Source organism: Bombus pyrosoma, linkage group LG14 (genome assembly GCF_014825855.1).
Source record: "Bombus pyrosoma isolate SC7728 linkage group LG14, ASM1482585v1, whole genome shotgun sequence".
NCBI lineage: Eukaryota > Metazoa > Arthropoda > Insecta > Hymenoptera > Apidae > Bombus > Bombus pyrosoma.
The window spans coordinates 5419861-5433888 of NC_057783.1; the positions used below are offsets into that span (position 1 = coordinate 5419861).

Below are 14028 nucleotides of genomic sequence, written 5' to 3' on the forward strand. Positions count from 1 at the left end.
TTCATTGATATTTATTTATTCACTCGTATGAAGATTAAGAATAAATGGAAGACGTCAGAAGCGAGAGAAGGAAAAATCAGTTGGAATGAAGGGATGATTAAGTAGAAATTAAATATCTGAAATGAAGAATAAATGGCAAAAATGGTAGAAAGAAAAGAAAGTGAGAAAAGTTTGTAGAATCGTGGGATGATTCTGGGGAATTTTCAGCCGACCTAGTTTGACCCATGAACCAGGCTTTTGGTGGTAAAAGATTTTACACGAGATCTGGATGGAAACTTCCATACACACACACACACACATAGAAACAGTGGATTGACACAAGACGAAAATGTACAGGGGAACGGTGAACGCATAGCTCGAATGAGATCTCGATAGGAAAGGCGAATAGCATCGTTGGGAAGAATATCCGGGTTCAAATCCCGAAGTAGATCTCCAAATACCTCTATCTCTATCTTGCAGCCTCCAAACGAGAATAGTTCCATTAGCGTGAGAACCTAACACTTTGCCTTTATGCCGTTTTATTTTTATCGGAGATAAGAATGTAAGGAACGTTGAACCTCGGAACTAGTTCCTCAGCCGAATCTTGAATTCAACATAGAGATGAATTAAGAGGATCATAATCCGGTCTATATTTGAATCAAATTTTATCCAATTCTCAAAGTAATACGTAACAGTACACGTCATTGAACGTAGAATATTGTTGAAAAAGAAGTATCAAACGATTTACATATCGTTTAGTTGCAGTATGTATAAGAACAAGCATGAAAAGAGCTCGAAAATATCGAAGCTAGACTATGGCAAACTATGAGCACGATAGAAGATTTTATCACGCGATAAGGAGAAACATTTCGATTTACTTAATCCTTTATTAAACAGTTGACTGTTGCGACTTCTTTGAAAAGTGTGTACTTAAAACGTATCGCTGAAGGTAAACGATGACGAGTATACTCGTTAAACACAGAGTACGTATGGCTGTTGTAATATAGAATTAAGTTCTAACGAAACGACTGTTTTTTTCATTTTATTACTGCAATTACTAACTTGTGATTTAAACAGCAAATTGCAACTATCTTTTATGCACGTCAAGTATACTTATTAAAAAACAAAATATTGTCATCTCTTTGTGACGAGCATACTCGTCAGAAACAGCTAAGCTGGTTAAAATCAGCAAAGAAAAAAGAACTAGAAAAGAAAACGGAGGATAGAGTATTAGCTAATAATAGGTAATAATTTCTCCTGGCATTTCACATAACAACGTTCGGGAATCGAGTAAGCAAACTCGATTAACGAAGGATTTCGCAACGTAAGAGAACGTCAATAGTTGGAATATTTCGCAGTGTATACAGGTGATAACAGCTCTTGTCGCGGTATTTCGGTTTCCCATCGAGGAGATCGTTTGGAATCGGCCACGCGATCTAAACGACCCTCCTCGATCGATAATCCGATCGATCCACTAACAAGCCTGCCGCGAACAAATCCTCGTGGCATATTGCTTTGGTGATCCATCTATTTCCTGGAATTAACGCAGTCGACCGTGCCCCTTTAATTCCATTACCATAGAAGCTGCAGATTCTTCGCTAGTTACATCGCCAGATTGTCACACCCACGTTAATACGTTCAACGAAATAACCTCCGATCTTGACTAGTGTACGTCAAATGACCGTTACTTGCGAAAGAATCTACCAATCTCTTGTAAATTAATCCGATCGGTTTATTTCTCTTTTTCGAATCTGTTCCGAAGAAGCGTCTTATTCCCTTTTGCTATAACTAGGACCAAAGACGGCGAAATTCAAATTTTGGAATTTGTAGTTAAAATAATAATCGTATAACGAAGGATAATTATTGTTCTAAGATTGAATTTAAGTGTTAATTATTCGCTACTTGTCGCCTAATTGTCTAGTCAGTAGCTTGTGATATTAGTTAAAAGAATGTTAGTAAAAGTATTTGTAGAAGAACGTTAAAAGGAGACGTACAGAGGAGATATATTAATGAAACGATATTTAAAGATTACGTTAGAACGTTTTCGTTTAAAATTTAGATCCAATTTTGTACTTAATTAGCTGAGAATGAAGTTGTAAAGAACAATCTTTTACATACTAATGCTTTTAATTGCACCGACTTAAATAAAAGCTTCGGTAAACAATATGTCCGCGAAATATCATACACGCGACAGTTTTATTTATTTATTTATGCGAGTAAGAATATTTACACTGTTAATATTTAACGTTAGAAGCGAGAACTAGCTTTGCTCTGCACTGGGCGACTTTCTCCTTTAGCTGTAAGAGGCCGGAAGTGATTTCAGCCTGAATGGGGAAAGGGGAGGAAACGGTCAAGGGTGGAGGATATGCTAAAAGCGTCTCGGCGTTCATTTCACGCGTCTCGTTTATATTCGAGCGGAATGGACGAAAATTGATCGGCGGCCGTGCAGCGTAAATCACACGTGCCACGGTTTTAATAATAAATCAGCATCACTTTTGCCAACGCTGCCGCGTCTGATCGACATTGTTTCACGCGTCGAATGTTTTATATTCGGTTCGTATTGTATAAAATGACAAGCGTTTCTCGCGAGAGGCCATTTGCACAGGCCCGTCAGCGAAAATATATCGGGCCCGACAAAGCCATAAATAACATTTCGGTAGTAAAAAGCCTCTTGGTAAACGTTGATGACCTGGAACCCCGATACCAAGCTGAGAATCCAACTTCCGTTATTTACGATTTCACAGGATAATGGCCGCTGGACTTTGCACTTTTATGCGTTTTATGTATGAATTTTAAAAACGTTTAAGTACATAGGACGCGTATATTATGCAAATGAAACGGACCTCTACGCGGACCCGGCTGTTTTAATGGTGTTCGTAAAAATGTGAATTTGCGTAAATCCTCTTTCGATCCTAAAGTCCAGTGGTCGTAATCTAGAATAACGTTTCACATCGAATAAAGTTGCGCTCCTAACGAATGCAAGCTTTTTGATTATTTTTCTTGCAAATACAGTTGCGTCCATCGCCGTTCAATCTGACGAACAGTGGATTTTTTCAGGCGAAAAATCTATTCTTCTTATGGCAGACAAGCTGAACAGAGAGCATTGTCTTGGAGCCAAGGTTTACGCTAGGTTTACGAACCGTTATCGGTGTTCACGGTTGATAGAGGGATTAATCGACGTCTGCAAGGGGAGCATTTAAAGACCTGGTCGAACTAGGATGCGGAGAAACTGGATCGCTTTGGTGATCCGTCACGACAATTGTCCTGCTGCTAATGCGTTAAACTGGTGCATATAAAGTGCCGTATATTTCGGTAAAACGCTTTAAACACGCGTATGGAGCCTTTGGAATATCGCGTATACGTATAATTAACTCTCAATGATCATACCTAATATATTTACGTAAAATATTCAATTGAATTTTGTATTCCGTATATCACGCGACAGAGATTATTAGTGGCCATCACCGCTAAATACAGAGAGTACAAATTTAATTAAACATCCTGACCTAAAGCGTTATGGTTATCTATGACATAACGATATCAGTGTAGGGTTAAAATAATTCTCGTATAATTCCGTGTACTCTTATCAATAATTTTTTAATTTCAGTCATCAACTCCAAAATTCTTTGAATACTTCTTTTATGATCTTATTATTCTAATCCAATTTGATCGTTACAAAAAATTGTCCAAGTGTTTGGAAGAGCGAAGAAACGGTCAGAGTTTCGTGTTGTAATGCATAATTTTTCTATTTCAATTCGTTTTGACTTTTGCCAGCTCCGCTCCGTACGAAGCTTCTGTTAATTTTTCTTCGTGTTTGTTCATCGTCTTTACTTTTCCTATTTGCGTCCGAGATATCATCTCTCTTATTGTTTGCAGTCAAGTCTCGCATGGAACATCGTCGTTGCTCTTTCTCTTGACTTGTCCTCCGATAGAAAATTATCGATCTTGCATTCCACGAATCGCTATTTTATCCTAACGCTCTTTCAATTATTCAATTCATACTCTCGATACATTTTTGAAAGTCACTTTACGAGTCACAAATAATTCATGACTACAAAGCACGAAATTTTAACCATTTTATTTCCATGTTTTTTCATGATGTACGACTGGCGCAGCTTCTGACGATCGAGCAACCGGTAAAATTTATGGTATGGTTTCACCGTGTTAATTTGAAAGTTTGAAAAAGCGACGTTTCGTACGCGCCACCGTAATATTTCGCTAGACGGTGTATTCCTGCTAATTAAGAGAAACACGGCGATGAAATTTTGTACAACGACGAAACTCCGGAATACGTGTAATTCGTTTGAACGTTTCATTAAAATACAACAGGCACCCAGCCGGCGAGACATGTAATGCGGTTGACGTGAAAACGAATAAATGGAAATGAGTTTGATCCGGGCTTGGTCGGGAAACCGCGTAATTACTTTCTCACTTCGAAAAATATTTTCCCAACACTTCGGAAACGCTTCTTCTCACCGCGTGTTCAATTCAGATACGTTTCTCTTAAAATTCGACCGCTTTGTGTCTTTTTTTCATTCACTTTGTTTCTTTTTCTTTTTTTGCTCAACGCGATGCAATGGAAGAACATTGCAGTTCGAAAATTCTTTGTGAATTTACGATATATTTTCCACGATAATTCTGGCTATATTTTATTAGAAGTTTAACCGAAATAATTAAAGAAACCCTCTGAGAATTATTTCCCTATTTATGCATCAATGTTTCCAAACAGAGAACATTTCCTTCATGTTTTGTTTGCGCAAAGATCGCGGGGCAACGACGGAACACGATAGTTTCAAAGTTTAAACATTCCTTGTGAATGTATATTCTCTACGTTAATCCCTGGTGAGTTCTATTAAAAGTTAAATTAAAAGGAAATTCTTGATAATTAAACCGTTCACAGGTCAAATTGATTACGTAACTGCGCTTAGTGAAATATTTCGAATGTTGGTACCGTGTCGCGAAAAATAAACAATGACGAATATACTCGTCAAACACAACTGTTATAATATAAAATGATGTAACGAAATGACATTTCATTTCTTCATTTTTTAATTTTATTACTGACAGGGTTCGTCGTGACACAAAATATTGCCATTTCTTCGCGACGAGTATACTCGTCAGAAACAGTTAACTAACTTGGAAGGAATCATTATTTCGAAGAACATTTTCGCGTTCACATCGAAGATTAGGTAATGTTTGCATAATGATCGCGAGCCATAGCGTGCTCTAAAGTGATTTCGATAAAACGGAGCGGCGCGTGATTAGCGGGTGAGCTGTGAACCACGGCGCGATCATGATTAGAAGACAAACGGAACGAGTTAATACGAACGATCGTGGATTAAAGCAACGAGGAGGATCTATTTCATTTCCTCCTATTCGTTCGTTTACTTTGTAAAAGTGAAAAGAATATAAGCGAAGGAAATGGCAATATTATTTCCTCACAGACTTAGTTTCATCTTGAAATAACGTAAACGTTAACTGCAGCTGCTATTACCACGATGTCTTAATTTTAAAGAGGAGCGATTGGTTCGACGGTTTAAATTCTTGGAATTTGAACCCGCGAAATTAGCAGAATAACGACAGGTTCGACAAATCGACCTCTTTCTTTCTTTCGTTGCTAACTGTCTCACGGATGGATAACGATGATTATTAAAAAAAGGATTCTCTGATCTTGGGCAGGTGTTGGGAGGACTAGGACGCAGGATGTCGAGCGGCGACAAGGCTTCACCGGGCCTGACCATCGATCGCGCCGCTTTTCTGCTGTTGCGGGTGAAGAAAGCCTTCAAGAAGAAGAAGCAACAGCGAAAGGAGAAAAGGCGAGTGCTCTATTTTCATTTCGTCTATGGTTTTCTAATTGTTTCAGGAAAATATTATTATACGAGAACGGGAACGTGTGAACAAGACGACAGCGAAAGAAATTTAGACGATTGCATAAAATTCGAGACTGTAAAAACTTTATGAAAACGTTCGATAGAACGAACAAGAAGGGAGAAGTAAAAATGCAAATTATTCAACTTGATATTGATAATTGGAAATTCTCTTCCAGATACGAGATAGTTTGATTTAAAAAAAAAGGAAAACTAGGAATCACGAGAGAAAAATTAAAAAGCCAAATTTAATTCAATCTACCGTACAAAAATTTCCCAGGTATTTCGCAAAGAACGAGAGATCGCGGGAAATAAAACGGCGCGTTTTTTAATTTAATCGACCACGTAAAGTTCTCTCTTCAATTTTCGGAGAAATTTCGATAAACGGAAAAAGGAGCCATCGGGAGAAGAAACTGAAACAAAGCGCAACATTCAGTTTAATCGATCCTGTAACGTCCGGTTCCGTTTTATTACACGTTCCTTCTCTAACAGTCCGTCTCTGGACGAAAATCAATTCGAGTTCGGCCAGTTTCCGGAAAAGCTGTTCTTACTTGGAGAATTATTTATGAGACAATTCGCTTTGTCTCGTAGCAGTTGTACACCGGAGTTACCTGCTGGTACAGCCGTACCGAAGAGGTTACCATGAAAAGCTGAATCACATTGGCGGCGTGGCAAAATGGTGGTGGAGAATCGTGTGGGCGGCGAAATGGGGTGTCGTTTTCCTGAAAGTTGGATGATACCGCGGAGGAAAGTAGCAGACGAAGCGATGGAAAGTTTCGCGGAAACCGGCGGCTAGTTAGCCGAGGAGATTTTGCCTTATTGTTTTTTTATCCTTTTTTTTTCGCGAAGAAATGCTGTCCGATGGAACGTGAAATAATACGCGGATTCACTAAGTTTGAAGAGTTTCGAACGAAACGGTAAAGAAACGAAACGAAACGAAATCTTCTCGGCATGTAGATATCCAGGGTTTTCCCTGGAAGAGCGCCTGTTATCGCGCGATTTTTTCCTCGATGCAGATAGGCTGTCTGTCTAATTCATATTAAAAAACCTACTGGTTTATAATAAGAGATTGTAATAAATTTTATTTAGTATTTATTTTGTATCGGAAATTAGGTTTAAATATTTATTCGGTTTTTAAAATTTACTGTTTACCTAGTGTTTTATTTAGTATTTATTTGATATTGATTATTAGGTTTAGCGTTATTATTATTCTTTGTAGAAGTACCATATATCGCTCAGAAACTTTTTACGATACAATATTTCTTCTTTTATTTTGCAATATTTACCGTACTAATTAGGTTTAATATTCGTTTAGTATTCTATTCGGTATATTACGTTATAAAGTATTTTACGAAATAACAAATCTATGATAAAACAGCTAAGAAATAAAGTTAGAAAAAGTATAGATCGAGCGATTGTGCAAAACGACAGCAACGAAACGCGTTCGTTCGTTACGTGCAAAATTCTGCTGTTGCTTTCAGCGATGAGCGTAATAGCGAATCGTTAGCCGGTAATTGATCAGAGTAGCGAAGTTCTCGAAAACGTCCCTTGGCGAGAGGTTTGCATAAGGGTGCAATATGTTCGTTTCAATTATCTCGTGCTTATCGACTGTCAAAGGGAACTACGTAGACGTCAACTAATTCCCAACTACTCTCGATAGGAAATCTTAATGAGCTTGTAAACTCGCGGACTCCCTAATTCGCCGTAAGCCGTTCATCCTTGCGTTAGTATTTTTGCGCCACGTTCCGTCAAGATTCATAAGGACGACGATTCATCCGTCAAAATCATCAGACGCTTTCCAAAATTCTATTTTACCTATTACTTTGATTATTTTTATTTCATATGGATGACGATTGGTACGTTGAAAGTCATCACACGCTTTCTAAAATTATATTTACGCTGTTACTTCGACCGTGGATTATTTTTATTTCACAGTGGCGACGGCTAGTCCATTTAAACTTCTTCAGACAATTTACAAAACTGTGTTTTAACCATTGCTCTAAACGTTGATTATCCGTATCTTCGCTCCAGTACAAAATAGAATATTCTTCTGGTATTTTTCTCATACATATTATTCTGTTCGTGCGTGTGGCTTATACATACGTACATGTATGCATACATATGTGTTCCATGTTGCATTCTGTTTTGTATATAGCGTATAGCTCATGAAATTCTGACGCCGCTTTAATTAGGTAAATTAGATACAGTTAGGTGTCAGGTGATCTGTGTAAATTTCAGTATCAGACGTATGCTAGAATTTTGCTGGATGAATAATCGTGTAGCGCTGCTTGTGCGGATGACAAGATAGAAGATATAGCATTTGCTGCGCGCGCTGTCGAATGCTCTGTACATTCTTAGCTTCTGTCTTACACCGTACCGGGTTATCTAATCCCATAGGGATAACTCGGTAGTACAGATTTGATTACACGCTGTTAAAGCCCGACGCGTTGCTCTGAAAATTAGCGATTGCTGTGTGCGTTCGTTACAAGAAGCTTGATCACAGAGCGAGTGATATTTTAACAAGAATCAGCTCGTTTTCGAAACGGGGCTCGGTCGAATTTCGGGTTCCCTTATTCACTCCGCTAACTCGCCGAATTCTCGCCCCTTCTATAAAATTACCAAACAGTAGAGGCTGTTCGAAAGCCCGACATTTTCTGTTTGTTCGTGATATTAATAATTCTTGGTCGCAGCGTTCTGAATATTCATGAACCGGGTCTACAGACGTGCGCGCAAAGACTTGACAAACATTTCGCGTCTCCGCTGTAATTCGAGGGCCATTCTGTCCAGGAACTTTACTTTAATTAAATGAATACGCACGATCGCGTAGCTTGCTCGCGTTTGAATACGAATAGGAAAAACCGCATAAATCGACCCAGTTTCTTGCTGTTTGCTTTATTTTCCGGTTCCCTGTGAAGACCGAGACGTAACGCGATTTCTACGGCAAGTTGCAGACCGTTGGAATTTAGTTTATCATTCGTCGATAGCTCTGATGGAAAGGCAATTTACTCATTTTGATAGCGAATACCACAGTAATATTCGTAGTTTAGGTATTTTTTAATCAATTGTACACCTGATATTTTGATATTCTTTTCGTGTGCCGAATAAATCGAATTGGCGAGAGAATTTCGTGATTTTTTGTGAAATATTGCGAAGAATTGAAACTCGTCACAGAAGCAACGGTGAACTGTTTCCACGCTTTTCTTTCTATCTTCGAATTCACTTTACTTTTCAATGACGAATATCGTAGTAATTTGTACCTGTTGTTCTCACAATTTTTACAATTAACGTGTCGCGGTATTATTTACTAAATGGATAGCGAATCTTCTAAACTTTCGTGAAAAATTCGAGAAAACGGACAAATTCGGCGTAAAAAATGACAACGAAGAAGGATTTGCGGATGTATTTTTCTGTCGCATTTAATTTATTGATCACTTCGACGATGAATATTAGGGTACAGTAACTAACGTGATCGTTACAATTAACAACAAACGTTGATTCTATACGTCGAACGAATGGCATAATCGGTTGGAAATTTTGCGAAAGTTTGCCCGATAATTGGAGTAATCTGAAGCGGCACGGTTAGTCTGCGGTTCTCAGTCAAACATGCAAATGTACGTTAGCTACGGAGAATAGCAACGTCGGCTTTGTACCTTCGTGCTAATCTAAACTTCGAAATTTAATCAGCATCAGGTACCAACGAACCGTTTCAACCGGTTCCCAAGCTTTTGCTGTTAGATTCGCTCGAAAATTCCACGCCCTCCCACGTTGATTCGCGTTCGATGTAAGTGGCTGTCGTGAATTTTGATAACCACGGACATTTTAGATCGAGGCGCACCGATGTAATCGCACCGTGTGCTATGGCAGACGCGATTCTGAAATTGGCACATCAGATGGGAAATATGTTAAGCGAACTGATGATATAGATCGAATATTTGCATCTTCCAAGTCGAAAGTTGACGCTGTCGCTGATCCTATAATGAAGTATGTCCGGTATCGTAGTTAATCGACACAGCTTTCGTAGAATTAGTAGCAGCAATTCTGGTTAGGTTTTATAACAATCATCTTCCTTCTGTTAATTTTCATATCTTTCTAATTGGAAGTTTGAGTTCTTCATTATCTCGCAGTGAAAGTTCAGATCCTGTCCGAGTGCATGTTAAATCGACAGAGGTTTTGTAGAATTAGTAGCAGCAATTCTGGTTAGGTTTTATAACAATGATTTTCCTTCTGTTAATTTTCATATCTTTCTAATTGAACGTTTTAGTTCTTGATTATCTTGCAGTGAAAGTTTAAGTCCTGTCCGAGTGCATGTTAAATCGACAGAGGTTTTGTACAATTAGTAGCAGCAATTCTGGCTAGGTTTTATAACAATGATTTTCCTTCTGTTAATTTTCATATCTTTCTAATTGAACGTTTTAGTTCTTGATTATCTTGCAGTGAAAGTTTAAGTCCTGTCCGAGTGCATGTTAAATCGACAGAGGTTTTGTACAATTAGTAGCAGCAATTCTGGTTAGGTTTTATAACAATGATTTTCCTTCTGTTAATTTTCATATCTNTTCTAATTGAACGTTTTAGTTCTTCATTATCTCGCAGTGAAAGTTCAGATCCTGTCCGAGTGCATGTTAAATCGACAGAGGTTTTGTACAATTAGTAGCAGCAATTCTGGTTAGGTTTTATAACAATGATTTTCCTTCTGTTAATTTTCATATCTTTCTAATTGGAAGTTTTAGTTCTTGATTATCTCGCAGTGAAAGTTTAAGTCCTGTCCGAGTGCATATTAAATCGACAGAGGTTTTGTACAATTAGTAGCAGCAATTCTGACTAGGTTTTATAACAATGATTTTCCTTCTGTTAATTTTAATATCTTTCTAATTGAACGTTTTAGTTCTTGATTATCTCGCAGTGAAAGTTTAAGTCCTGTCCGAGTGCATGTTAAATCGACAGAGGTTTCGTAGAATTAGTAGCAGCAATTCTGGTTAGGTTTTATAACAATCATTTTCCTTCTGTTAATTTTCATATCTTTCTAATTGAACATTTTAGTTCTTGATTATCTCGCAGTGAAAGTTCAGATCCTGTCCGAGTGCATGTTAAATCGACAGAGGTTTTGTAGAATTAGTAGCAGCAATTCTGGTTAGGTTTTATAACAATGATTTTCCTTCTGTTAATTTTCATATCTTTCTAATTGAACGTTTTAGTTCTTGATTATCTTGCAGTGAAAGTTCAGATCCTGTCCGAGTGCATATTAAATCGACAGAGGTTTTGTAGAATTAGTAGCAGCAATTCTGGTTAGGTTTTATAACAATCATTTTCCTTCTGTTAATTTTCGTATCTTTCTAATTGAACGTTTTAGTTCTTCATTATCTCGCAGTGAAAGTTCAGATCCTGTCCGAGTGCATATTAAATCGACAGAGGTTTTGTACAATTAGTAGCAGCAATTCTGGTTAGATTTGATAGGAGTCATTTTCCTTCTGTTAATTTTCATATCTTTCTTATTGAAAGTTTTAGTTCTTGATTATCTTGCAGTAAAAGCTTAAATCCTGTCCTGTCCTTATAAGCTTAAACCCTGAGTTTCCATTAAAAATGTCCATTATCTTTCTAACCAAACTTCCAACTTTTATTCTTGTACCATAAATCTTTATTTGTGTTGTTAATGACGAAACTGGTGTAAGTCTAAACTTTAAAGAAGTTGCATTTTTAATTCATTTTATATTACATCAATCTACATTACAACATTTAATATGCAAGAATTTTTGCGTGAAAAATATCTGACTTAGAAATCATTTTCACAGTCACTGGAACACATGGTGTTTCGTGTACCTTTATACTACAAGTATAAATCTTAATATAAGATTTAGTATAATTTTACACCAAAGCTATATATCAGAGTAACGAGTTGTAGAAGATTTGCTAGAATTAGAACGGTTACAGGATGCAGCCGTGCAATAAATTGTTGAGAAATTCTATCGTAATTCGTACGGAGTTTCCACCAGTTTCAAGAGAACCGTACAAAGGCTTCAAGGAAAAGATCCCGTGATATTTACCAAGAAACTTTCCTTGTCCGCAAGCTACTGCACTTCTTTTATTAGCTTTGCATCGACTAGGATGTCCTCCACTGAATACTGATACAAACCAGAGAAAATTCTTAGAATTTCCATATATAAAGAATCGTTCTGGTTTTTCTCTTAATTTACATTTATTTCTAACTCTAACAAGTGACAGAATTTAACTAACTGTTCACGATAATTGTAATGGAAAAAGGCAGTTGTAGCCATTTTATTCGCAATGGACGAGCATTCGTCCACCTCTCTACTGGGAAAGAAAACATGGAAATTCCGTGACGCGCATATCCACGTCGCTACTTTATTCCCATCCTCTCTAAACGACGTCATGGCCCCGATTACTAATTAACCCGAATAGCGATCGTCTCCTCGCAGTTCCGCAAGCACTTTGTCAGATGAGGAAAAAAGAGAGTGTTAAGTAAATTATAGTCTGGTCGTCTTCGTTGGAATTTCGACGTGATTCTTCGTCTGCCGTTAATGCATTTAATCGAAGGAAAGTCGGCACTAGGCTTGAAAGGACTAATTCGCGCTATCGCGGGATGAAACCGTACGATTTTTTGTACAGCTCTTATTTTTTAATCCATAGAGGAATAATACTATTTAATATACCAGGATCGTTCAGAAAGTAATACTCGTTTAAAAGGTCGTCCAACTTCGTTCGCGTGTCGAGATTAATTACGCCAAATTTCGCGTTTAGCTAATTAATATCGTTGAAGCTTCATTCGTCTAAAATGCCGGTGCGAATTGAAAATCTCGCCGATGACAAAGCGCGATCTTTCGCCCTTTTACGCTTTTCGTATGCCGAAAACGTTCGTCCGAAAGAGATTCATCGTCGAATTAAGGGAATTCACGGTAACAAGATTATGGCTGGCATCGTTCGTAAGACGATGGATACGGGAATTGAATAATCTGGTCGAGAAACTCGTATTTGATCGTAATCGTTCTGGTCGCTCGTCCCTCGTTCCGCAGAACCCGAAGAAACGTGTCCGCGATTTCATTAGCAGCGATCGATCAGGATTGCTGGATTTTTTCTTCTTTGGCGGATAACACCTCGCGGGAAACGACGATTTAAAATTGAAACGATTTGTGAAACGATGGTCGTGCGAACTCGCGGCTCAAGTCTATGTGGAATTGTAGACAGAAACTCGTTTCGCGTTACGATAAGCGCTGGTTTTATTGGGAAATATTTGGCCATATACATAGAAAGCTACAAACAAAGAAATCCCTTTAAAATGCATTTCTATTGTTGTTACGTCAAAACGAATATTACTTTCTGCACGACCCTACTATAAAGGAAAACAAGTTTTTAGTCCTCTTAACGAGAAACAAGTTAGTTTTACTGGTACGAGGTCTTCTGTTTTCGCAATCTATTGAAAACATACAAATCTTTCTGGTAATCTTATTTACTTTTATCAAGACACACGAATAATTCCATGTACTTATTTATTTCCGACATATTGCTGCTTCAATCCCAACATATTTAGAAACATACGGTAGCTGTTAGTTTATCCGAACCAGTCGGATAAAATATTTCGGATAACCGATAAATTCGGGTAATAGAGGCTGGCTTGCTACCCTTATCGCCTGCTCTTACGAATTTCGATAATAGAAAGACGCTGGGATATCCGAGGCTGAACGAAAACTTGAACATAAATTGCATTAAATTACACGTCAGCTTAGAAAACAAACACACACTGCTCTTTTTGAAATAATGTCGTATATAACAGTGCTATTGTAGTATCATGGTTGAGGGGCCTGGGGGGTGTTGTGCGGATTATAAACAAGCGGTTGCTGAGCATGTACGTAGTGAGGCTGAGACAAAAGACAAGGAGTTGCTAGGGGACAATAAACGAATTAACAGCAGTACGAGTTGAAATGTGAAAGAGTGCAGATTGCGTTGATGACAGTCGTTGATTAATTACTTAGTTGTGTTGATTATTATACGTTTGCTGCGATTAGTTCATGTTTAACGAACATTATCCTCTGTTCAATTAACACCTGTTCAATCTACTTATCATTAATAAACTAACTATAGTAGTTACGATACTACACTGTTAATAATAGTAAATTGTTAACAAATCTTATATCGTCGCATTAATTATAAAATACATTAAACGTAAATCCTT

General features: G+C 37.7%; 1 protein-coding gene across 6 annotated transcripts in view; it reads left to right on the plus strand.

Moving 5' to 3' along the window:
* Window positions 1-14028, plus strand: part of LOC122574722 (ankyrin repeat and fibronectin type-III domain-containing protein 1) — a 189573-nt gene that overhangs the window by 38175 nt on the left and 137370 nt on the right. For all 6 annotated transcript variants that reach the window (XM_043742643.1, XM_043742649.1, XM_043742645.1 and 3 more), the window contains one exon: window positions 5659-5795. In XM_043742643.1, coding sequence (XP_043598578.1) covers window positions 5659-5795 — 137 coding nt within the window. The remainder of the gene's footprint in view (window positions 1-5658; window positions 5796-14028) is intronic.